General features: G+C 47.2%; 1 protein-coding gene across 4 annotated transcripts in view; it reads left to right on the top strand.

The window, feature by feature from the left end:
- Nucleotides 1-24956, top strand: part of USP13 (ubiquitin specific peptidase 13) — a 66285-nt gene that overhangs the window by 20432 nt on the left and 20897 nt on the right. For all 4 annotated transcript variants that reach the window (XM_077348320.1, XM_077348318.1, XM_077348317.1 and 1 more), the window contains exons 3-8: nt 370-430; nt 13041-13162; nt 14382-14524; nt 16624-16808; nt 22118-22212; nt 23584-23771. In XM_077348320.1, the coding sequence (XP_077204435.1) occupies nt 370-430; nt 13041-13162; nt 14382-14524; nt 16624-16808; nt 22118-22212; nt 23584-23771 (794 nt within the window). The remainder of the gene's footprint in view (nt 1-369; nt 431-13040; nt 13163-14381; nt 14525-16623; nt 16809-22117; nt 22213-23583; nt 23772-24956) is intronic.

The following is a 24956-nucleotide window of genomic DNA, read 5'->3' as shown; positions in this document are numbered from 1 at the left end:
ATTTGGGTGTCCTCGGACCTGTGAGTTTCTCTTAACTCAGCCTACCTCAAAGGACTGTTGTAAGATTAAAACAAGGGTGAGCCATGGTTTGCTGCTCTGAGCCCCTTGTAGGAAAGGTGTTCTTAGCCCCAGGCTGCTTTTCCCACTGGCGGATTACAAGTACGATGATAACATTTCCCACCCATCAATGGATTACAGATTAATAATTTAAAAAAAATTAAAACATTTATTAGCTGTTTTAGCTAATTTCTAACCCCTTTCTCACACCCCAGCAATTTTTTTTCGCATCATGTAGCGACACTAGTTAGATTTTTAACCTTCTCTTCTTCTTTATCCCCCCTTCCCTCTGTCCTTTTTCTTTCTTTTCAGAAGGTAACAGGGGCATCTGGTGGAGCTTTACCAAAAAGGAGAAACACCAAGCTATTTTTAGGTATTGTAAAGAACCACTTTCACAACCTTCTTCCGACTAACCCAGGTGCATGTGTGTTTTTGAGTTTCACTTTGTGTTTTCTTTGGAAATAGAGTAAAAATCTAAAATATTCACCTGCTGGGGAAAAGCTCTCTCCCCACTATAAACTCGAAGCCAATAGAAATCTTCCCATAATGCACTGAGAAATTCTCTGGAATCCTATCCTTTGACGTGATGTAGAGATTCCAAATGGCTTCCTCTAATCTGGAGAACTGGGTTTGATTCCCCACTTCTCCATATGCAGCCAGATGTGACCTTGGGCCAGTCACAGTTCTCTCAAAGCTCTCTCAGCCTCACCTACCTCACTGGTGGTCTGTTGTAGGGAGGGGAATGCTAGGTGATAGCCAGCCCTTTTGAGACTCCTTTGAGTAGTAAAAAGCGGGATACAAAAGAACAAGCTCTCCTTTCTTTCCTTCTGTAGCCATCTGTGCTTCAATAACACTTTGCATGCATTAATAAATTGGTTCGTAAGGCCTCGTTTAGTACTTTGTGCTGCTGATAGTCTGGAGCAAAGAATCAGGGGGGCCCCTTGAAGGTCAGGGAAGAAGCCTTAAATTTTTGTCACTTGTGTTATTCTTCTGACCAGAAGGCCTTTGTACCTTCCCCAGACTGAATGAGTCAGGGAGTTCAAAAGATTTCTATCAAAAGGTCTGCTGCTTTCTTTCACTTGTGACAGGAGCCTGAATGGCTTCTGTGCTCCTTGGTCTCTTTGCAGTCAGTTGGACCGAGGCACATAAAATGGATTGCAGCTTTGCAATTGAAGTTTAGGATTGCATCTCTTTTACTAGCTAGGCTCTTCTCACTTTCAAGAAGCAAAGAGCGGGAAGGAGCAGAGAGGCCTGTGGGAAATGGAAGGTCTGGGGGAGATCTCATTTGGGTCTGAGTTAGAAAGGCCTGCCTCCAGGTGGGACTTGGGAATTAACTGGTCATGTCTAGTCTATGACGATCAGTTCCCCTAGAGCAGGGATGCTCAACCTGTGGTCCTCCAGATGTTCATGGACTACAATTCCCATGAGCCCCTGCCAGCATTTGCTGGCAGGGGCTCATGGGAATTGTAGTCCATGAACATCTGGAGGGCCACAGCTTGAGCATCCCTGCCCTAGAGTAGGCTTTCTTAACCAGGGTTCCATGAAACCCTGGGGTTTCTTGATGGCCCTGGAAGGGCTTCCTGAATGGCTGGGAGTTAATTATTTTTTTTTACATATTTTAATGTTTGTTAAACACTTATCAGGTGATACGATCCTATCAACCCACCCACTCTTCCCAAAATAGCCAGTGATGGGCTTGGAGAGGATGGGAAGGGGAGAGGCCCCAAGTGAGCATGTGCACAGCTGTGCTTCCCAACTGTATTCTGCATGATGATGCCAATTACGGGGTTTCTTGAAGCCTGGTGAACATTTCAGGGTTTTCTCAGTGGTAAAAAAGTTGCCTTAGAGCACCGGTTCTCAATCTTTTCTTTGCCGCGACACCCACTTCTGCGGCGGCGGCAGCAGCATGTGCACAACAATCGAGGGGGTGTGAGGTGGCCATTGTCATGGCTCTGCTTGCCGCTGCCACAGCGGCTGGCAACCCCGGGGGAGGGGCCAAGTGACCCCAAGGTTGAGAACCGCTGCCCTAGAGTCAATGGATGCTTTGTGGCATTGTACCCCACTGAGATCCCTGTCCACCCCAGGCACATTCCCCAAACTGTACCCTTCTTCCCCCACTGGTGGCCAGAGGGGACCCTGCAACCCTAGATGCTTGCAGGGGATGGAGCTTTAAAGAACTGTAGACCAGGGCTGAGCTCCATTTCCCCTTTTTTTTAGTTAATGAAGGAGAAGAAGCGTTGGGTTTTATACCCCACTTTTCACTAACGGAAGGCATCTCAAAGAGGCTTACAATTTCCTTCCCTTCCTCTCCCTACAGCATACACCCTGTGAGGTAGGTGGAGCTGAGAGTGCTCCGACGGGCCTGCTTTGGGAGAACAACTCTAACAGTGCTGTGACTAGCCCAAGGTCTCCCAGCTAAATGTTTAACAAATCTTACAAATAAATGTTTAACAAATCTTAAAAATGTGTAAATGATTATCTCCCACCCATTCAAGAAACCCTTCCAGGGCTGTCAAGAAACCCCAAGGTTTCACAGAACCCTAGTTGAGAAAGACTGCTTTAGGCTGAGCCTGTCTTGAGCAGGACTAGATTGTAAGCCGTGACTTCTTCGAATAGTAGAAAGTTCCAGCTCTATTCTACGAGACGCTACTCAGATGTCAGTGCTCGAAAAAGAGTTGGGTAAAAGCGGTCGCTGAAGAAACAGAATAAAATTGGAAAGAACACTCAAGAGACCGTGAAGATGGAGTAAGCCGAAGCGGTACGGGACCAGAACTGTGTGGAAAACTTGACTGAGCAGCGCAGCCATTGGGTTGCCTAGCAGCCATTGCTTGGCCTCCTGCCTCCCGGGAGCTAGCAAAATGGCCGCCCCGAGGGACGGACCAGAACCAATGGGATGAAATTAATTCAAAAGAAATTCCATCCCAACATCCGGAAGAAGTTCCTGACAGTCAGAGCAGTTTCTCAGTGGAACAGGCTTCCTCGGGAGGTGGTGGGTTCTCCATCTTTGGAGATTTGTAAACAGAGGCTGGATAGCCATCCGACGGAGAGGCTGATTCTGTGTAGGTTCAAGGGGTTGCAGGTTACAGTAGATGAGCGATAGGGTTGTGAGAGTCCTGCGTAGTGCAGGGGGTTGGACTAGATGACCCATGAGGTCCCTTCCAACTCTATTATTCTATGATTCTATGGCTGAAATGTGGCCTGGAAAGAAGCAGCAGGGTCAAGGACAGCTACAGCATCAGAGAGAACCTGGCAGGCAGTCCCTTTGGCACGACCTGTGGGCTAGCCATTAGGTACAAATTACTTATTAGCCCAATGGATGAGCTGGCCCAGACTCCAGTCCCATCATCCTTCTGTAACTGCTGTTCATCAAAGCCCTCCTGATTTTCTCCTGGCTGATTCTAGCAGGCTTGCATTTTGTTTGTGGTGTTGGTGACTGTATTTATGTAAAGGAGGGTGACTCATTAGGATTGAAATGCATTGGCTGAGTGTTGTTGATTCTGGGTCATCTCCTGTTCCCTACCCCTTGTCCATTTTTTGCATTGGTTGCAGAGAAGATAACCAAGACCTGTGTCTGCTTCGCACTTCCAAGAGTCTGTCTTGAAGGGTTTAATCCACCCCTTTTAGAGTAGTCTTTTCCCCTCCTGAGTCTGAACAATCATCTAGTATCCCATTTGAGGTCCTTCGATCTGCAGAATGTGGCCCTGAGAAGGTTCTAGTGCAGGGGTAATCAACCTGTGGTCCTCCAGATGTCCATGGACTACAATTCCCATGAGCCCCTGCCAGCAAATGCTGGCAGGGGCTCATGGGAATTGTAGTCCATGGACATCTGGAGGACCACAGGTTGACAACCCCTGTTCTAGTGAGCTTAAATTCTACCCTGCCCTTCTTGACTCCCCTGCCTTTTCCTGAACCTTCAGTACAAATGTAGAAAAAACAACAGGCCTGAGCAGAACTAGAAGAGACTCTTGCAAAAAGCAGGTGAAATTCATCTGAGAACTGCCTGCCAGGTGTGAACCTTTGAGGCCTGCTTCCTGCAAGAGCCTGTTACAAATTCATGGAAGAACGCCATGGTGATTACATTGAGCCTCCATATGCTCAGGATTACCAACAGCTGGGGGTGGAATGGCCATCTCCATCTAGAGCAGGGGTAGCCAGACTGTGGTTCTTCAGATATCAATGGACTACAGTTCCTAGGGGCTCATGGGAATTGTAGCCCATGGACATCTGGAGAGACACAGTTTGGCCACTCCTGACCTATAGCATGGTGGATCCTTGGTCTGATCCAGTGCAGCTCATTTTTGGGTGCTGGCGTTGCATGATGTTAGCCGCTTTCCAAGCCAAAGCTGTCCGAAGAACAGTATTATCTAGCCATGTGTGTATGCGTGTCTGTACACAAGGGAGGAGTAAGCAAATGTAATAACAATTGTGTTGCAACTGACTGATGATGAACTTGGGCTGCTGTATGCTATTTGACCTAGTGTGCTGGGGGACACCTGCCCCATAAAAGTTCCCCGGGATAGTTTCCTGTGAAGTGGGCTGTGACCCACAAAAATATTGAAATGAATGTTATTAGTTTCCAAGCAAGTCTAGATAAGTGAATTGCAGTCTGAATTTAGATATTAAGTAGATGCATTGGGCTAACATGAAAGCCAAGCAAACCCCAGGGTTTCATGAAAGTCTGATCTAACCACTATACCGCAGTGATTGATTTCTTCTTTGCTGGACACTGTTCAGTGTTCTTAGATGTATTTGGCTGGAGAAGCTAGTTTGTGGCATAGTATGATTTCTCATGTTCACTGCAACCAAGCAAAAGCACACAGCTAATACGACAGTGTGTATATAGCAGTAATCAATTAACTAGCACCTAAGGCAGTAAGAAATTAGATTCGGTGGTTCTTAATCCTGAATTAAAAGGTACTGACAAATGCATGCTGTCAGCTGGGTTTGAACATTCGCCATATTCCCAGCTTTTAATGCTCTTTGAGCTATAAAGCTATTAAGGACATGAAATCTGTATTAGAAACTGCTTTAATTCATCACATTATGCAGATTGGCAGCATTCACAGGGATAGAACGGAAGTGAAGAGGGGGGTTACTTTTTTCAGCTATCGTGGGGTGATAGAATTTGATTTCTTACAAGAATACATTTCCTCTGCTGCTGTTTTATCACACTAGTCACTCTCTTAAAATAAATGTATTTTTGAAGGGATTGATCGCTTTTAAGGCATTTATAACTTCAAAAAGGGTGGATTTTAATAAAGTGCCACCCTAGGCAGAGTTACTGAAGTCTGAGGTTACTGAAGTCAGTTGGTTTAGACTGGAGTCATTCTGAATAGGATTGCACTGAAAATATCAGAACTTGAGGACCAGTTCAGTTTAATGGCTTGTGAGCTCGATCTTATCCTAACTACATACTACATTTTTTCTTGGAGCTCTGACCTGGATAGTCAAGACTAGCCAAGTCTTGTGATATTGCGGAAGCAAAGCAGGGTCGGCCCTGTCTAATATTTGGCCCAATCCACATTCAGACTGCATGGCATCATGCGAAGGTGCTTGAATCTCCCCCTTCTTTGTTTTCTTGCTCTGAAATTGCTGGAGAGGGGGTACTGTATGTTAGCGATCCCCAACCTGTGGGCCGCGAACCACATGTGGTCCGTCGACTAATTGGAGGTGGGCCGCAAAGGACGCCTTCTCCCCCCCCCCGGCCCTTCACTTCATCCCCCCCCGGCCCTTTACAACACACTTCGGGTGTCATTGTCTCCCATCACTCCCAGATGGGACTATCTCGTTGCAGAGAAAAAAGCTCAGGGTTCCCATTGATTTGTCATTGTCATGAGTTTAAATTTCCATGAAAATAAAATGTTCCTTACGTTCATTGTTGTGGCGTGTCTGTATCTTATTTTGAAGGGATGTTTAAACATTACCATAGCGATCAGAGAGCGTTAGGGCAGTGGTTGAGAGTAGAGGAGTGTAAACTGCCCCCCCCCCACGGGCCTCAGTAAAATTGTCAAGCGTTGAGTGGTCCCCGGTGATAAAAAGGTTGGGGACCACTGCTGTATGTGACATTGGAGAAGCCTATGTGTTGCCCCAAGTGTGACAAAATAGTATCCTCCAGGGGCCATTTCAGAGCAGGAAAACAGTGAAGGGAACTTTAAGCACCCTTACTTTGTGTGCAGTTAGTTTCAATCCAGATACAAGCCCATGCCCACCCTAGAGGGATGTACTTCTATAACAGGATAACCCAAGTCACGAATGGCCCCAGGAAAACTATATTGTGCAGTGAGATGAGCAGATGTGCATTAATTGTGGAACCGCAGGCAAATCAACTAGCCATGGGGTAATCTCTTCTTTCATGGTGTCATTGTGAGAATGGTATTATACACTAGGGACAAAGCCCGTTGCATTCAGGAATACAATGAGTACTAGATTGGGGCTGGGTTGGAGTGGAAGAGCTCTGCAGATGGCCTCTCCCTCCCCCTAGGACCTGGGAAGGCTGGAGGCCCCCAGGCAAGGGGCAGCTCTCATGCAGCAGGGATCTGCAGACTCTGAGCCTCAGAGGGGAAGGAGGAGGGGGGTGGTCAGGAATGGGGGACGGAAGGCTGGCTACTGGACAGACAGGCAAGCCGATTGGAAGAGAAAGGGGCGGGACAGCCGCTCTGAGTGGGTGTTAAGCACTGAGTGGCACTTAAGCCATGAGACACGCTCCTCCTCCTAGGCCTTACCAGAAATATAGGAACATTTTTGCCTAGATTTCTACCTCCCTCCCCTTGGTGTTTTGGTTAAGAGGGGTGGCTTCTAATCTGGCGAGCCGGAGTTGATTCCCCGCTCCTCCACCTGTAGCCTGCTGGGTGACCTTGGGCTCGTCGCAGACCTGATAGTGTTCTCATAGAGCAGTCCTGTTAGAGCTTTCTCAGCCCCATCTCCCTCACAGGGCATCTGTTGTGGGGAGAGGAAAGGAAGGTGATGGTAAGCCACTTTGAGACTCCTTCAGGCAGTGAAAAGCAGGGGATAAAACCCAACTCTTCTTCTCTTTGCGCCATCGTAGTAGCCCATAGGCTTACAATCTGTAAACCCCACGTGGTTGATCAGTATGGAGCCACATGGGCAGGAGTACCTCCTAGCAAAATAATGCTTCTGATCTCTCACAGGGGTGGGGTGGAGGGAGAGACCAATTCCATAGTTAGCAGCATAGCAGATTCTGGTAAGATACGCCATAAAGTCTAAATTGCCGTGCAAGCTTTTTTTTTTCCTCCTAATCGGGCAGATAATGGTCCCCAAGCACATATATTATTCATTACCCCTTTTGTGAGCTTGCTCCATTTGCCAGCCTGTCTTGAAGCTGCAAATAAAATACCCCTCTCCCCATCCCCCCCAGGTTCCGGCCATTTGAATAGGCAGTTCCTATGTTCTCAAATTTCTACTTGTGAGGAGTACCAGTAATAATAATAATTAGCAGAGGAATGGGGGGGGGGCACTTGGAAACCACCCCTCCCACCCAAGGCCTTTAACTTGCATTCTGCTGTTCTTAATGTTTCATCACTTCTGGGACATTATCTGTCCTTCTTTTGGGACTGACTTTTTATTTTTGATTCAAGAGTGTGCATCCATAGCTGTTACTTGTGCTTAGAGCTATAAACAATGTTCAGTTGGTTGTAAAGGTATCCCCTGTGCAAGCACTGGGTCATGTCTGTCCCTTGGGGTGACGCCCTCTAGCGTTTTCATGGCAGACTCAATACGGGGTGGTTTGCCAGTGCCTTCCCCAGTCATTACCATTTACCCCCCAGCAAGCTGGGTACTCATTTTACCGACCTCGGAAGGATGGAAGGCTGAGTCAACCTTGAGCTGGCTGCTGGGATTGAACTCCCAGCCTCATGGGCAGAGCTTCAGACTGCATGTCTGCTGCCTTACCACTCTGCGCCACAAGAGGCTCTCAGGTGGTTGTCGGATGACATAAATTTAGGCCAGTTTGAAAAACACATTTGAAGAGAAGTCAGTCCAAGTAGATCGAGTATGGACTAGCAATGGTCATGAACCACATTTTTGTGGTTCAGTTCACGATTTGCGGCAGAACCTTGAACAGATATGCCAGTTCAGGGACAAAATCAGTTTGTGAACCGCTGAAAATCTAAACCCCCTCCTTTCTGCTCCCCCTGGCTTTTCACAGGGCTTAAATGATTCTGAGCCAGAAAATATGTTGCTCATTTGGGGAGTAAGTATGTGGGCAGACGCTTCCTCCACCTGTTTGCACCATGCAGACGACTTAGTGATAACAAGGAAGTCAGGGTGGGGACTCATGCACACGGGTCATCCACACAGAGCTATCGAACCACACTATTGGTCTATTGAGGCCAGTTTTGTCTGGTGGGGTGAGCATACGGGGAGGCAGCAAAAGAGGAGATTCGGGCGATTCATGATATGGGGAGATTCGGGGAGCTGCTGTTGGGTGTCCCCCTCACCCCCCGCGCTGTGAGGCCTGTTGGTTCCGGTCTTTTTATGCAAGCACATCTTCCTTTTATCTCCTTTTCCAGGAGCCCAGCTTGGGATCCAATTAGGCCCCTATTATTAGCGCCTTCAGTTGGTCACATCTAAATCTGGCCTGGGCGAGTCGAGTCAAGCAGGCCTCTCTTTCCTCTCCCCGCCAGCCTGTCCGTTTTGCGGCTCCCTCGCCGACCGGCCGCCCGCCCGCCCGCCCAGTGGCAGCTGCCCTTTTCAGTCAGCCGGCACCGGTTGCTTGCCCCAAAATATACCCCACCGATTGCTTGCCCCAAAATAACAACTCCTTTGTCTCTCCTCCCGGTCTGCTTAGAGCAGGGGTAGTCAAACTGCGGCCCTCCAGATGTCCATGGGCTACAATTCGCACGAGCCCCTGCCAGCATTCGCTGGCAGGGGCTCGTGGGAATTGTAGTCCATGGACATCTGGAGGGCCGCAGTTTGACTACCCCTGGCTTAGAGCATTGCTGCTCTTTGTATTTGGCTTCGCTTGTCGCCGCTCCCTTCTTTCAAATGCTCTTTTGCTGACCTCTGATCGACACAATTGTGACCGAACTTCAGAGGACTTCCAGCCCCTTAGAGGGGAAGCACACTGCATTCAGGCTGCGGTTTGTGTTCGTGCTCCCGTTCCTTTTCGTGAGCTGGTTCGCCTGAGCAAAGTGAAGGCTCTGCTAAAGGGGGAACGGAGATCTTTGCAGTGCCGCAGACGGGCCTTGAAGGGCTCACCCGCCCTGGAAACGGAACCCTCTATTAAAATAGCCTCTGCGTCATACGAGTACAGTAACTTCTGGAGGGCTGTGCAGTCTCCCAGGCCGAAAAAGAAGCTGGCTTTCTATGGTTGCTTCTTTTTGGAACGTTTCTTTTTGGAGTGAGTGCGCCTCCGATATCTTTTCTGGCTGTCCCTGTGCGATGTGGAAAAATGAAGACACACAACACCGAGTTGAAAAATAATAACAAAGCAGGATATGAAGCAGCTCCAATTAGAAGAAGAGTTGGTTCTTATATGTTGATTTTCTCTACCCGAAGGAGTCTCAAAGCGGCTTATATTCGCCTTCCCTTTCCTCTCCCCACAACAGACACCCTGTGAGGGAGGTGAGGCTGAGGGAGCCCTGATATTACTGAAGAAGAAGAAGAGTTGGTTCTTATATGCTGCTTTTCTCTACCCTAAGGAGTCTCAAAGCGGCTTACAATCACCTTCCCTTTCCTCTCTCCACAACAGACACCCTGTGAGGTGGGTGAGGCTGAGAGAGCCCTGATATTCCTGCTCGGTCAGAACAGCTTCATCAGTTCTGTGGCGAGCCCAAGGTCACCCAGCTGGTTGCATGTGGGAGAAGAGTGGGGAATTATACCCGGCTCGCCAGATTAGAAGTCTGCACTCCTAACCACTACCCCAAGCTGGCTTTCAATTCGATATGACATGAGCCCTTTTAATATACATGAAAGGATGCATTTGCTTCTTCTCAAGAACTTTTCTTTGCATGTATCAAATTAGTGGAATCATAATTGCATCCATTTAAGTGTTTGGTTTGTTATATTTTCCTGTGAAGGCATGACACCCAACATTTAGATGTGCTTAGTATTTCTCGGCGCCTAATTGGAGCATGGTCACATCTCACTGGGGCCGCTTCATATCCACCAGCATAGAAAAATAACATATTGCCCAATTCAGCTTGGAAGTTACAGCCCCAAAGTTCTGCCCCACTCCTGTCTAAATTAGGTTGTTTATTTGCTTACTTCACGTATATCTTACGTTTCTTTCTCAGAGTGGCTTATACCTAAAAGCACGAAAATTTAAAATTGCAATATAGGAATGCTAGTAAATATAATGAAACGTCATCCTTCTGCGGCTTCCTATAGATGTGTCAGAGGACAGTAGTGACTGCGGTGACCTCTGGAAGAAAAATATATCTTCCGGATTATTAAACAGAGAATACTAGACCATGAGCAGCAGGAACTCATACCTACCCAGCCTCGAGTCTGCTCACCAGCATTCTTTGGCATCACTATGCAGAGAAATATTATGTCTACATATTTGCATTTCCTTGATGTCCCACCCCTGAGAAGAGCTTTTCTCCTGGCACAAATGAATGCTTTCCCCTCAAAGGTCTTAGAGGGAAGATTCCACCATATCCCATACCATGCGAGACTCTGTCTGTGTGGTTCTGGTTGCCCTGACTCTGTCTCACACATTTTGTTAGATTGCCCCTTATATGAGCAGTGTCAGGGTGACAGCTTTGTTGCTTTGCTGGGAAACAAGCCTTCTGTAAGTAAATCTATGACCTTGCAATCTCTGCTCTCTGACAAAGACCCAGAGGTAACTATTTTAGTTGCCAGAGTTTTAACCAAGATGCTTTTATAATATGCTGCCTATCTTGTATTTTATCTTTTATAGTTTATTTAATCATTTTAAGATCTGTTTGGTTATGTAACCCCATGGCCTATTTTATTATCTTGTTGAAATTTTAAACCCTATTTTTATATGTCTTATACATATTTTATACCAATAAAAGATGACTGACTGACTGCAGTGAGGGGATGAATTTGATGGAAGCCAGAATGTGGGTAGGCCTGGAAATAAAATTTCTAGTCGCAATTTGCCAGCATCAGTATTTTAAGAGCCAGTGTGAAATTCTTTGGCAGTTGAGTGGTATGAGAACTTCAGATTCCTGGAACTCTCGCCCTGGTTTTCTGGAATATAAGGCAAGAGTATTTTTCCGGTCCAGAATACGAGTGCTCTAGAATGTTAAAAACATTTTTAGGGAGGGCAAGGGTCAATTGTGAATATTCACCTTGTTTTCTGAAGCGTGCTCCTGGTTTTCTTAACAACCTGTATTACCCACAATATTTGTTTCTCCACCAGTCCTGGAAGCTAAATATGTCTTACCTCTTTGTGTTTATGTGATTTTCCCCTGTGTTAAAAAAAAAATCCCCAAGTACCTGTAAATGGGATCTAAGCACAGTAGGTATAGACCTTCTCTCCCGGGTCTGTTCTTCAGGGGAGAGGCCATGGCTCCATGGTAGAGCATCTTTTTGGTACAGGTTCAATCCCTCACATCTCCAATTGAAAGAATAAGGTAATAGGCAATGTGAAAGACCTTACCCAGAGACCTTGGAATGCTGCTGCCACTCAAAGTAAATAATGCTGCCCTGGATGGACCGATGGTCAAATTCAGTATAAGGCGACTTCATGTGCGTCTTTTGTGTGCATTTTTCACCCTTGGAAGGAACTTTGTACATGAAAGAGCCTTCAGAAATGGTATCCCTGCCGTGCTTGAGCCTGAAATGGCACAATCTGCATTACTAAAGATTGTACATACCAGATTCTGCCGCATGTGTGTATCAGGTCTGTGGTCTTCAGGAGGGGCTGGGGCTTAGTGGGTGAACATCTGCTTGGCCTGCAGAAGGTCCCAGGTTCAGTGCCCAGCATCTCCAGTTAAAAGGACTGGATAGTAGGTGATGGGAGAGATCTTTGCCTGAGACCCTGAAGAGTTGCTGGTGGTCAGGACAGTCAGTATTAAAGCTTGGTGGACCAAGGGCTTGATTCAGCATGCGTTCGTGTGTTCAGGCTCCTTCTGTATATCTGCAAGTGGGCTGCATTGCAAAGGCAGTTGTGGCTCAGATGTGGAAACATATTTGAGTAGGCCACTGTGAATTGTTAAACGAGCCAGAATCAAATCTGTTCATTTAATAGGAAAAAGAAGAGTTGTTCTTTACACTCCACTTTTCTCTACCAGAAGGAGTCAAAGTGGCTTACAATCTCCTTCTCTTCCTCTCCCCACAACAGATACCCTGTGAAGTAGGTGGGGCTGAGAGAGCCCTGAAGTTACTGCTCTGTGAGAGCAGCACTATCAGGGCTGTGAGGAGGCCAAGGTCACCCAGCTGGCTGCATTTGGAGGGGTGGGGAATCAAACCCAGCTTGCCAGATTAGAAGCTGCCGCTCTTAATCACCAAACCACACTGTCTTCTATCCTTCCCGAGACACAGGACGGTTCACCCAGCGTAAAGCAATGGCGTCAAACAGCATGAACCATCCAACAAAACAATTCAATAGGCCTGGGCTGCAGAAATTAGAAGTAGCTAGGTTCAAGTCCAATGGTGATTAACTATCGAGAGTCAAGGCTGCCTTCATCAGGGGAACTTTGACTCTCAAAATTTTATACCCTGAGAATCTTGGTGGTCTCTAAAGGTGCTACTGGGTTCGAATCTAGCTGACCTACTGCCAATCCACCTGGCTAACCTTCTGAAGCAAAACACCCCAATAGCATGAGATGTGTCATAAACTGTGCAAAAATGGAACGGCAAAATTAGAAACAATGCAGTTAGAGCAGGATAGTGCACACAACAGAGTGGAACAGGCTACTGCACCACATTTTTATATGGCTGAGTAAATGTTTCCAATTCCTTGATTCCAGGCTTCAAATCTTTAGAGATTGTCTGCACAACCAAATCTGAATTTTTCCAACTCTTCCTCATCCTGGTCTTCTGTGTTGCAGATCTAGAATCCAATGGTGATTTAAACCACGACGATTATGAATACGAGGATGAAGCCAAACTCGTCATATTCCCCGATCACTACGAGATCCCTTTGCCCAATATTGAAGAGTTACCTGCCCTGGTGAGTGATTGCGGGTATCGGTCTGATAATCGGAAAATTAGTAAAGCGTTGAATGGACCTGCGTCTAAATCAGGGGTGGTCGAACTGCAGCCCTCCAGATGTCCATGGACTACGATTCTCATGCAAATTCTGGCATGGGCTCATGGGAATTGTAGTCCATGGACATCTGGAGGGCTGCAGTTTGACTACCCCTGGTCTAAATGTTCACGTTTCTTTTAAGAACTGAAAGAGACAGACTGATGAAGCAGTGTCAATACCTACAGCAGAGCCAGCATTCCTTGTGATGGTCTGCATGGCTGATGTTTCAGGTGGGGAGCAGGATGTGGGCGCTCTCTCTTTCTCTTCTTTTTACCCTTAAAAGATCTCTGTAGCCGAGCTGCCAAAGATCCCTGCCTGGGACCTTGGAGAGCTCCTGCTTACCCAAGTCGGCCATGTCCAGCTCACTCGTAGCAAGGTTGCTTTGGTATCTTAATAAAAATAATAACGCAAGAATATAAAGTGATGGCTGTTGGTGGTTATACTACTTTGGCTGCTAAACCTAATTGCAGGAAGTTTAACAGGAAGCCTTTTAAATTTAGTGTATTGTTGAACAAATACTTCATTGCTTAGGCAGGGCTTACCTGCAGACACACAGCTGCAGCTAACCGAATGGTAGTTTCCAACTCAAAAGTGGACCTGGCCCCCCCTCCCCTGGTGGAACGAGCTCCCAGAGAACATCAGGGCCCTGATGGAACTAGCACAGTTCCACAGGGCCTGCAAGATGGAGCTCTTCCGCCGGGAACATGGTTGAGGCCAGTACGCGTGGAAAAACCCAAACATCATACCGGCCTCCTCTTGTATCTCCACCTTTCAGAGGGACTGGACTACGACTCAGCCATGATGCTATGCTGTTAGCTTTTAGTCGTTTTAGAGGGATTTAAGTGTTTTAATGGTTTTATTATGTTGTTGTAAGCTGCCCCTGGTTGTCTAATTCAGGAGAGGCAGCCTCCTTAGGGGTAGAGAAAAGCGGCATATAAGAACCAACTCTTCCTCTTCTTCTTAGCGTCCAAGATGTGGCGAGATCAGGCCATACAATGGTGCCTTCCCTCCCCAAATGCTTCATCTTCTTCATAATTAAGCATTATTGACGCTTATGGTTTCAAATCCTGATAGGGCACAGGGGAAGAAGTTACTGCTTTTCCTGTTTTAACTCCGTTTTGCCAAACCGTTCACCCTCCAGGTCACCATAGCTTGTGATGCGGTCCTCAGCTCAAAATCTCCTTATCGAAAGCAAGATCCCGACTCATGGGAGGAAGAGCTACAAGTTTCAAAACATGCCAAGAGTCTAGTCCAGATGGATAACGGGGTCAGGATTCCACCCAGGTAAGGCTGGTGCTGTTTATCTATGGGGACGTCCCCGCTGGTTCAGACAAGATTTTGCCTAAATCGGCATCCTGTTTTGAGCAGTGGCCAGCCGGGTGGGTGCCTGCGGGAAGTTCAGGAGCCGGGCATGAAAGCAACCAAAGGCCATCCTTCCCCATCATGTGGTTTTTCTGAGGATATTGCCGTTGAAGTTGGTGGTCCCATTTAGGCACCAGGGTTTATAGCTACTGGTAAGACTCTCTTGGCACTTGATAGAACCTTCCTCACAGGGTTGTTGTGAGAATAGACATTTAATTTGCCCATAGCTCCTCAGAGGAAGGGCAGGATGAAAATGTGACACGGGTCCTTGTGAATTTTTCTAATCCCCCCCTCATGCATGCATGCATGCGTGTGTCTGATTTCACTAGGACAGCAAGGTGCATTGCAGTATTTAAAGGAATATCCAGGCTCTTCTCACTGATGACTTGGCCAGATTTGCTTTGTACTGCAATCCTGCCAAGATGTTTTGGTGCCCCTGGCAAACTATGACCGAGGCAGCCATCTAGACTGGCATTCTATTTTCTACAGTAGCTCCCCAGATGTTTGCGAGAAACCAACAAAACTCACACAAAGGGCATTCCAGCAAGTGGCATTCCAACCTACACAGCCTTTGAACATGTAGGTTTCATTCCAGCCTTCCATCACCCTCTACTGTAGGGGTAGACAAACTGCGGCTCTCTGGGTATCCATGAACTACAATTCCCACGAGCCCCTGCCAGCATGTGCTGGTAGGGGCTCATGGGAATTGTAGTTCATGGACCTTTGGAGAGCCACAGTTTGGTCACCCCTGCTCCACTGCGATATTTCCTCTAATTTCCCCTAAGAGTCCGGGAAACTCACTCTGGTAACCATCAGGACATGAGTTACTTGGTCAACATGTGTGTACACTGAAGGCAAAAACACCCAACAAATGTATCATACAGAAGGTAGTTTCCAGGGTCAGATATTCGAGGCCAAGATTCAGGGCAGAGAAATGGAACAGGCAGATGAAGCCATTGGGGAAGGCTGTCCTGTGAGCTGCTTGCAGAGGCTTCATGAGTCACTTTTGGGCCCCTACCCACAGGTTGAGAAGCAATGGCCTAGGGCAAGGGTAGTCAACCTGTGGTCCTCCAGATGTCCATGGACTACAATTCCCATGAGCCCCTGCCAGCAAACGCTGGCAGGGGCTCATGGGAATTGTAGTCCATGGACATCTGGAGGACCACAGGTTGACTACCGTTGGCCTAAGGCACAGAGTAGCAAGCCAACTTAAACTCCTCGTCCCTTCTCTGACTCTGCAGCAGCCAGGATGGCCCCCCCGTTGGCAACCGTCACTGTTTCTCCCAGAGCCATTTAACTCTGCATTAATCCATTACCTGACTTGGGCGAAGTATGTTAAAGTTAATTAAATGGTTCTAAAGTGCACTGCTGGACATTGTAGGGTTTTTATCGGTAAACAGAATAATTTAAATCGTCAGCAGGCTGGGTGTAGTTGCTTTGATGGTCTTCCAGGATTGGAGAAAGCTCACAGCTGTCTCCTTCCAGCCTGCTCTCCTCCTCTCTCTTTTTGCCTTTTTTGGGTGGTTTTTTTCTTGTGCTGTGAAGTCACATGGGTGTCCCCACAAGGTTTTCAATGCAAGAGATGTTTGGATGTGGTTTGCCTGCCTCTGTGGAGGGACCTGGGCTTCCTTGGTGGTCTCCCATCCAAATAATGACCAAGGCTGACCCTGCTTAGCTTCTGAACTCTGACAAAATTGGGCTAGCCAGGTCAGGGCTGTGTCATCTTCCCGTCTGTCCAAAAGCTGAACTTGATTTGTAAGCTCCTTGGGGGCAAGTACCTGCTGCTGTTTTATTCCATGGTTTGTTTTTGTGGCCCATGTGTCATTGTCATTCTGCAATTAACAAGGGTGGGTGGGTGGGGTCACAACAGGATAGGGTTTCCAAAACGGAAAGAGTGTGGTATAATTTAGGCCAGTTGCCAAGGCTTATTCTGTGGTTTAATCCTATCTGGATATCTTGTGTCACATTTTCCCAGGTCCGGGCAATTCTCCTTTGACCTTAGGCTGCTTCTGTTTTTGCAGTGGCTGGAAATGCTCAAAATGCGACCTGCGGGAGAACCTTTGGCTGAACCTGACGGATGGGTCAGTATTATGCGGAAAGTGGTACTTTGACGGCAGCGGGGGAAACGGACATGCCCTGGAACACTATAAGGAGATGGGCTACCCCTTAGCGGTGAAGCTCGGAACAATTACCCCCGATGGTGCAGGTCAGTCAAAGCCACACCAAAGCTTGTTCTTAGTTAATGCCGTTTGGTTGAAGGGAACGCCCTGTTTTGCTAAAGAATCTGAGTGTAGACTTGTGGGAATTGTGTTCATACCTAAATGCAAGGACAGCCATACTCTGGAGCAGTGGTCCCCAACCTTTTTATCACCGGGGACCGGTCAACGCTTGACAATTTTACTGAGGCCCGGGGGGGGGGGGGTAGTCTTTTTGCTGAGGGATGTCGCCACCGCCTGAGTCCCTGCTCCAGTTGCTTTCCCGCCGTCCGCTGGGGGGCTCTGCCAGTAGCATCTGCGCAGTGCCATGCCAAGGGGGAGCCCCAGCCATGGCGGCCAACGGAGAGCACCAAAGGTAAGCCGGCAGCAGAGTGGCAGGGCAGCCCCTGAGACAGCACCCAGGAAGGAGGACGAGGAGGAGTCGCGGACCGGTACCAACTGATCCGCGGACCGGCACCGGTCCCCGGACCGGGGGTTGGGGACCACTGCTCTGGAGGTTTCTAAACATGCCTGCCCTTTCCAAGACTGACCTCAAAGAAAACAACTTGGAACAGGTTGAAACTAAAAGCAGGCAGTGTGCAGCTTGGGATTGGCTAGTGCCTGTGACGTCATGATCGTCTTCTCTGCACTGCTCAGCAACATGTTTGGGGACTTTAAAAAAGGAGAGAGATTTAAATTTTAAATCTTGAAATTTAAAAGAGGGAGATTTAAAATGCAAAAGACCTGCATGGACTTTAAATAGCCTCAATTAACAAGCCTTTTAAAAAAAGAAAAAATAGGCATACGGTGTCTAAAGCATACAGGAAAGGGCAAAAGAAGCATTTGAAATAGGGCCATCTGTCGACTGCAGCATAGCCACGGGAGCCTTAATGAGATTGTCCTGCCAGAGAAGAAATTGCTCCTGATTTTAGGGTCCATCAGTATGTGCAGCTTTCCTCTGTTTTCCTCCAGAGCACCTTTGAAAAGCAAATTCTAGATGAAAACAAGTTTGCGTTAATTTCTCAGAAAGACTGAAGTTCTAACTTGTTGAGAGCATTTGGGTGGTTTGTGGGTTCTGGATTGTTAAAAAGGGAATGGATGTAGTTTGCTTCACTTTCTTTGATAAGATCTAGAAAGAAAAGGAGGCCATACTCTTCACTGGAGGGAGAGGAACCTGGTGCATTCTGTGCCACAGCACAGCACCCTTCAACCCCGACAAATCAACTGGAGTAAATGTTTGGCTCCTAATCAAAACATCCTTAACACTATTTAACTCCATTATCGCTCCCTTATATATTTGGGAAACAGCCTCCTGGGAGGAGACTGTCCAGGGCCCTGTCCTTCCAGGTCCACCCTGATTGGCCCTTCCCCTCCAGCTCCCCCCCTCCCTCCTTGCCTGCTAGAAGTCTTGTGGCTGTGGGCTCCATTGTTGCCCATGAGGAGAGAGGCAGAAACAGGGCTTTGCGGGCCAAGGGGAACCACGGCCTCCCTCTCACGCCCTCCTGCCTGCTGCCCCTTTCAAAGCCCATTTTAAAAACTGGCTTAGTTGATATTTCGCTTTGCTCAGCCAGTTAAGACTTTCATCCTGAAGACTGAGAAGATGCAAAAATGTTATCCCCTTTTAATATTTTGGCAACTGCAGGGGTTGGCTTGAATACAGGCTCTGTTGGCTTGAATACAGGCTTCATCCTTATACAATATTAAGTGTATCTATTGCTATTTCTGTAAAGGATAGTTTTAATTTGCCGAATCCTTTACAGTCAGTGGCTGAGAGGTGGTGTCTGGCCAAATCTGGCCACATGGTTAGTTGGTTGGAAAGGTGGGCTTTAAAACTGTAGGCCCCTCCGTCTTTCTGTTCACTGGCTGTACCATGCTTGCTCCTAAGCATCAAATATCCCCCAAATATCTACGTCGGTGAAGCATTTTAATCCATTGAAATCTCAGTAAGGCTCAAAAAAGCTGGTAAGTCTACTTGCATTGTTGACAAAGGGAGGCTTCTGGTTTTAGAACAGTGATTATCAGAATTCCCTGAGATGGAATTGAAAGGGGGGGGGTGGAATCCCATTTGGACTTACATATTTATAAAGTCCAAGGTCAGTTGTCAACGTGATAAGCATAGGAACTTTTACCAGGTACCCCGATGCACGATGACTCAACTGGGAAAGTATGAGAGTTCCATGAGCTTCTTGTTTGTAGAAGGAACAATGATACCTCCTGGGAAACAGAGGCCCCCCCATAACATAGCATGCCAAACAGGAGGATACGGCATGCCCATAAATACCAACAGGTTCATGCCTGGTGAGTGCCAGCAGTGGTAGCTTTTGCCGTTGCAGTTCTTACTGGTATGGATCACCGGCACCTATTTAGCATCCTCCCCAGTCTGGGGGTGGGGAACTGATGGACATCAGGGCAACCTTGTATTTGAGTCCTGGCACCTTTTTTGGAGGTCATTAACGCATTGGGTCGCCATAAGGTGCAAGCACTGTGATGGCCCTTAAACACAAACACACACTTTTTCGTTTTACAAAATAAGTATGGCTGAACTTCCTCAGTTCTTGGCTACATAATTCAAAGGGCTCTTTTCAGCCTCTAGTAGTCCCTGGGGGAAAGGGACTGTAACCCTTATAAATAAGCTTCTTTAATTTATGGACTGCAGCGATTTCATTGCATGTTGAAGGGCAAAGCGTTGAAGCGAGGGCGTCCCCTGTGCAGCGAATGAAACACTTTTGCTGATTTCATGCTTTAAGTTCCAGACAGTTTGATTGCAAGTCAGGCTGGCAGCTCAGCGATTTATTGCTAATTAATGTGTCATATAATCAAACAGCAAACAAGAATAATGTATGGCCAGTAGGGAAAGATCTTAAATTTTCTTTCAGTTTAAGTTTTTTCTTCCACTGGTGCCCTGGGACTGGTCATTTGGTATCTCCCCCCTACCCCCAAATAAATAATGTCCCATCCTGTTGACTGTATTTGACTTGATGCAGCGTGGGACAGTGGTTAAGAGTGGCGGCTTCTAATGTGGTGAGCCGGGTTTGATTCCCCATTCCTCCTCTTCCACATGCAGCCAGTTGGGTAACCTTGGGCTCTTCACAGCCCTGATAGTGCTGTTCTGACCCAGCAGTTCTGTCTGAGCTCTCTCAGGCCCACCAACTTCACAGGGTGCTTGCTGTGGGGAGAGGAAGAGAAGGCAATTTTAAGCCACTTTGAGACACCTTCAGGTAGTGAAAGCAGGGTATAAAACCTGACTCTTCCTCTTCTTCAATCTGCCATGAGTCTCAGTGAGAAAGGGCAACTGTACATAACGTAAATAAGCAACCGCTGGGAATCTTCTATTGCAGTCCTTTGCATATCTTAGCTGGCAACTTGTTCCACCTGTTTCTTGTTGAGGGCAAGGGCACCTCTCTGGGGCAACAGCAGGTTGGAATTTGCTGAGTTTAGGGCTCTTTGGGGGGGGGCGTATTTGGAGAGGAAAATGAGGAAGAAGAAGAGTTGGGTTTTGTACAACACTTTTCACAGCCCAAAGGAGTCTCAAAGCAGTTTACAATTGCCTTCCCTTCCTCTCCCCACAACAGACGCCCTGTGAGGTAGGTAAGGCCGAGAGAGCTTCTGACAGGGCTTCTCCATCAGAACAACACTATCAGGGCTGCGATGAGCCCAAGGTCACCGAGCTGGCTGCACGTGGAGGAGCGGGGAATCAAATCCGGCTTGCCAGATTTGAAGTTGCCACTCTTAACCACTACACCACACTGTCCCTCAAGCCTCTCAGGTTCCTTATATTATGGGCTTATGGCAACTTTAATGTGCAACTTTAATGTGCATATTTCACTGTAAGCCACCCAGAGCCTTGTTATAGAGTAATACACAAATCAAATAATAAAGTTGTTCTGGGGCAGGTTTTGTAACTGTTGTTCTGGTCCTCAAATAGTACAGATCTCCCCAAAACTAATGGCACCATCTTGTGGACTCTCAGCTTCCTGCAAGCATATTCTTACATTGGGTGTTCCTCAGTCTACTCTCCGTCCAGCTCCCCTTCCCAGTTCTGGAAATATTGGCTGAGCTAAATGCCCCCAAAGAAAACTACCTCTGCCAAAATTTAAGAACTTCCTCCCCCATGCTCTCGCTCTACTACATAGAAGCAAAATGGGTGACACTTTTTTCACGGATTAATCTTGTGTTGCTGAGAAACTTAAAGGTCTACCACTGCTACAGCGAGGTCTGTCTCTCTCCCCCCCCCCCCCACGTAGTGCTGAAGCTAGGGAGAAGTGTCTCTTGTTACTGATGCAGTGTCTGTCCATCAGACTTTCTCACCTTTTTAACCATTGAGTAACCCCTGAAACATTCTTCAGGCTTTGAGAATCCCCAGAAGTGGTGCAATCATGCAGAATATGGTTGAGAAGCATATCGGTATACACGCCCACCCAGGGCCCCTCCCCTCCCCTTCCCATCTCCTCCAGGCCATTAGCCATTTTGGGAGGGGGGGCAGGTCAACATGACTGTATATGGTTATGATGATGATGATGATGATGATGATGATGATGTTATCCATTCAGTTGTGTCCGATCCTCGGCGATTCTATAGGAAAGTCTTCGCCGTACGCCCCTGTCTCTGACTGCTTCTTTTAGTTGGTCCATGGTCATCCCTGTGTCGGCTTTGATCGTGTCAAGCCAGCGGATCCTTTGGTGACCACATTTCCTTTTGCCACTGACCATGCCAAGCATTAATTATTTTTCTAGCGAGTTTGATCGCATGATGTGTCCAAAGTAAGTCAGCTTCAGCCATAATATCTTCCCTTCTAATGACATAGTTGGTTTGCTCCTCTCTAAAACTATCTTGTTGGTAACCTTGGCTGTCCATGGTATTTGCAGCATTCGTCTCCAACACCTTAATTCGAAGGTATCTATTCTCCTCCAGTCTTCCTTCTTCAAGGTATATGGTCATATCACCCAATAAATGTTTAACAATTTTTTAAAAATATGTTAAAAAATTAATTCCCACCCATTTGGGAAACCCTTCCAGGACTGTCAAGAAACCCCAGGATTTCACGAAACTCTGTCTGAGAATGCCTGCTGAAGGGTGTTGTAGAGCAGGCATTCCCTTGCTGCTGACAAAAGCACCGGTCATGTGAGAAAACAGGGGAAGTGAACATATTGTACTTAGTCACTAGATTTACTTCCTAGCCAGGCTGGCGTGTGTGCAGGGAATTTACTATGCCGCAGTCTGTTAGGTGGGTGTTAAAGCTTTTGGGGAACGTTTTGTCTTGTGCCGTCATATTGAAGGATAGCATTTGGTGATCTGCCCCTTTGGCTTCTTTGTTGTGCAGATGTCTATTCCTTTGAAGAAGAAGAGCCGGTCTTGGACCCACACATAGCTAAACACTTGGCGCATTTTGGAATTGATATGCTGCAGATGCAGGTGGTAAGTGACTCTCTCCTATTCCCGGTCGCTCAGCTTCTCACAGCAAATAGAAATCCCTGGCTGCTTACGGCGATAGAGCCACAAGACGGGCAGCTGGGTGAGTCTGTCTGGAGCAGAAGGAAAGAGCAGGAACCCAGCAGCACCTTCAAGACACTTTGGTATCTGAAGAAGTGAGCAGTGACTCATGACAGCTCACACCCTGCCACAAATTTTGCTCCTGTCAGGTGCTACTGGACTCTTGCTGTTTTCTGTTGCCACTTAAGTTTCCTTAAGGAGCCAGGGTGGTGTAGTGGTTAAGAGCGGCAGCTTCTAATCTGTTGAGCCGGGTTTGATTCCCCGCTCCTCCACATGCAGCCTGCTGGATGACCTTGGGCTCATCACAGCCCTGATAGTGCTGTTCTCACAGAGCAGTCCTGTCAGAGCCACGCCTGCCTCACAGGGTGTCTGTTTTGGGGAGAGGAAAGGAAAGGTGATTGCAAGCCACTTTGAGACTCCTTCCGGTAGAGAAAAGCTGCTTCTTCTTCTGTCAGGGGTCCCCAGTGTGGTACCTGTGGACTCCATGGCGCCCCCCAATACTTTTCCGAGTCCCTGCCAAATTTTTTAGGAAGTGGGTGGGGCCAGGTGAGGCTTTTTCCATAGCAAGTTTTCTGATTGGCTGTTGAAGATTGTGCAAACTTTGAAAAAAAATTCCTTTCACAATAGTTGCTCCCCACAGCACAAGGAAGGTAAGCTATGGCAGCCATTTTGTGTTTCCGCCCAGCATGCTGTGTTGTGTTGGAATACCAGAACTACCCACAATCTCAAAAATCTTGGGACCTCAGATAACCTAACACATTATCACAAAAGATAGCACAACATATGAAACTGCTGTCCACTGAGTCAGGCTAATGGTCCATCTACTTGGTATTGCCTACCCTGGCTGGCAGCAGCTTTCTAGGAACTCCAGCTACTTTTCTATTGGTGATTTCAGGAAGTGAATTTGGGACCTTCTTTGTGCGGACAATGGCTTGTACCACTGTATCCCATACCCTCCTCCCCTCCATGCATATTAAAATTCTGTAGAGAAGCTCTGAAAAATTTTGGGAGACAACTGTAACTTTTTCTGTGCTGCGCGATTGCCCAGTGTTAGCAGCACCCAGTGACAGCAGTTTCTTGATCGGCTCAGTAGGGGGAGACACAACCACATTTATCAGCAAGCGGAACATGAAATCTCATTGTTTCTGTGTTAGACAGGTACAATTCTATTGAGATGTCCTCATTTCCTTCAAGCAGGTGTTTCCTCCCCTGCCCCCCCCCCTTTAAATACCAAGGCATAGAAGTGTGTATTTGTACATCATTGCTGTTTCTTAAAATAGCCTTTCTCACATTTAGGCAGAGAATGGCCTGAGGGATAATGACATAAAACCCAGGGTCTCCGAATGGGAAGTGATCCAGGAATCTGGGATGAAGCTGAAGCCAATGTACGGCCCAGGCTACACTGGCATGAAAAACCTGGGCAACAGCTGTTACATCAGCAGCGTCATGCAGGCCATTTTCAGCATCCCCGAATTTCAGAGAGCGTAAGTCACTTGGGGGTGGGGCAGGGGGAGTGTCTTTGCAGAGATCACAGCTTTGCAGAATCTTGGCCTAAATAAGGCTCCCATTTCTATATTTGCTTACTGGTGTTGTGGAGGTAACTTGGCATCTGAGTGCCTACCTCTTAGGATATATGCAACCTATAAAAACGTGTATTATAGTACAAAGGCCTGGTTCACATATTATGTGGCAGCCAACTCCAGCTTTACGACGCTTGTGGGGAGAGGAAGGGAAGGAGATCGTAAGCCACTTTGAGACTCCTTTGGGCAGTGAAAAGCAGGGTGTAAAAACCAACTCTTCTTCTTCTTTTAACTGATATACCCTGATGAGTATAGCTCTATGATTCCAATGTTTTCCAGCATGCATTGGATTACGTTCTCACAGTTTAGCGTACATTTGAAAACTCAGGGTTTCATCCCATTACTGTTTTCTGCTAAGTCCTTCAAGGGAGAAAGCATTCTTCCAACAAGGAGTGATTTTTTTTTCTGATGGGGAAATAAAATGTCTTTCCATGTTGGAAGAAGAGTTGGTGGGAGAGAATCATAGGATCCAACCCAGTCAGTCAGTAACCTTTTATTGGCATAAAGGATCCAACCCATAATGTAGGGAAATGTTCAAGTAGACATACATGAATGCAGCGTTTTTATAATGGTACGAAATTGATTCTCCCTTGTAAGCGTGTTCTGTTTTGGGGTTTTTTCCCCCCAGGGACCCTCCCATCAGTTTAGTGGGTGAATAAGTATAGAGCTTCCTATGTGCAGTGGTGTGAATTCTTTGAGAATCTCTGGATCGGGAGGAAAGGTTATAAAAGATACTTTTAGGATAAATGCTAGTCCCTTCCTGGAGTCTGGGTGGGTGCTTTAGGAACTGAACTGAAGGACAGAAACTAAGAGCTATATCCTATGTCTGCTACTGGAAAGGATGGGATGGCCTGAGGAGAGGAGAGGAGAGGAGAGGAGAGGAGAGGAGAGGGGAGGGGAGGGGAGGGGAGGGGAGAGGAGGGGAGAGGAGAGGCCTCACTCCCCCTGAATGCTGATTTTGAACTAGGAGCAGTAGATCTCGCTGACCACCTGCTTTAATTTATAGGCCAGTTGTCGCCCCCCCCCCCCCAGTGAGGATCTGGCTTGGCTGACAACATTCTTCCCTCCTCCTTGGTTATCCACACAACC

This window comes from Paroedura picta, chromosome 8, assembly GCF_049243985.1.
Source record: "Paroedura picta isolate Pp20150507F chromosome 8, Ppicta_v3.0, whole genome shotgun sequence".
Taxonomy (NCBI): Eukaryota; Metazoa; Chordata; class Lepidosauria; order Squamata; family Gekkonidae; genus Paroedura; species Paroedura picta.
Note: the sequence above shows the minus strand (reverse complement) of the source record. Positions and strands in the feature narration are given on the sequence as shown.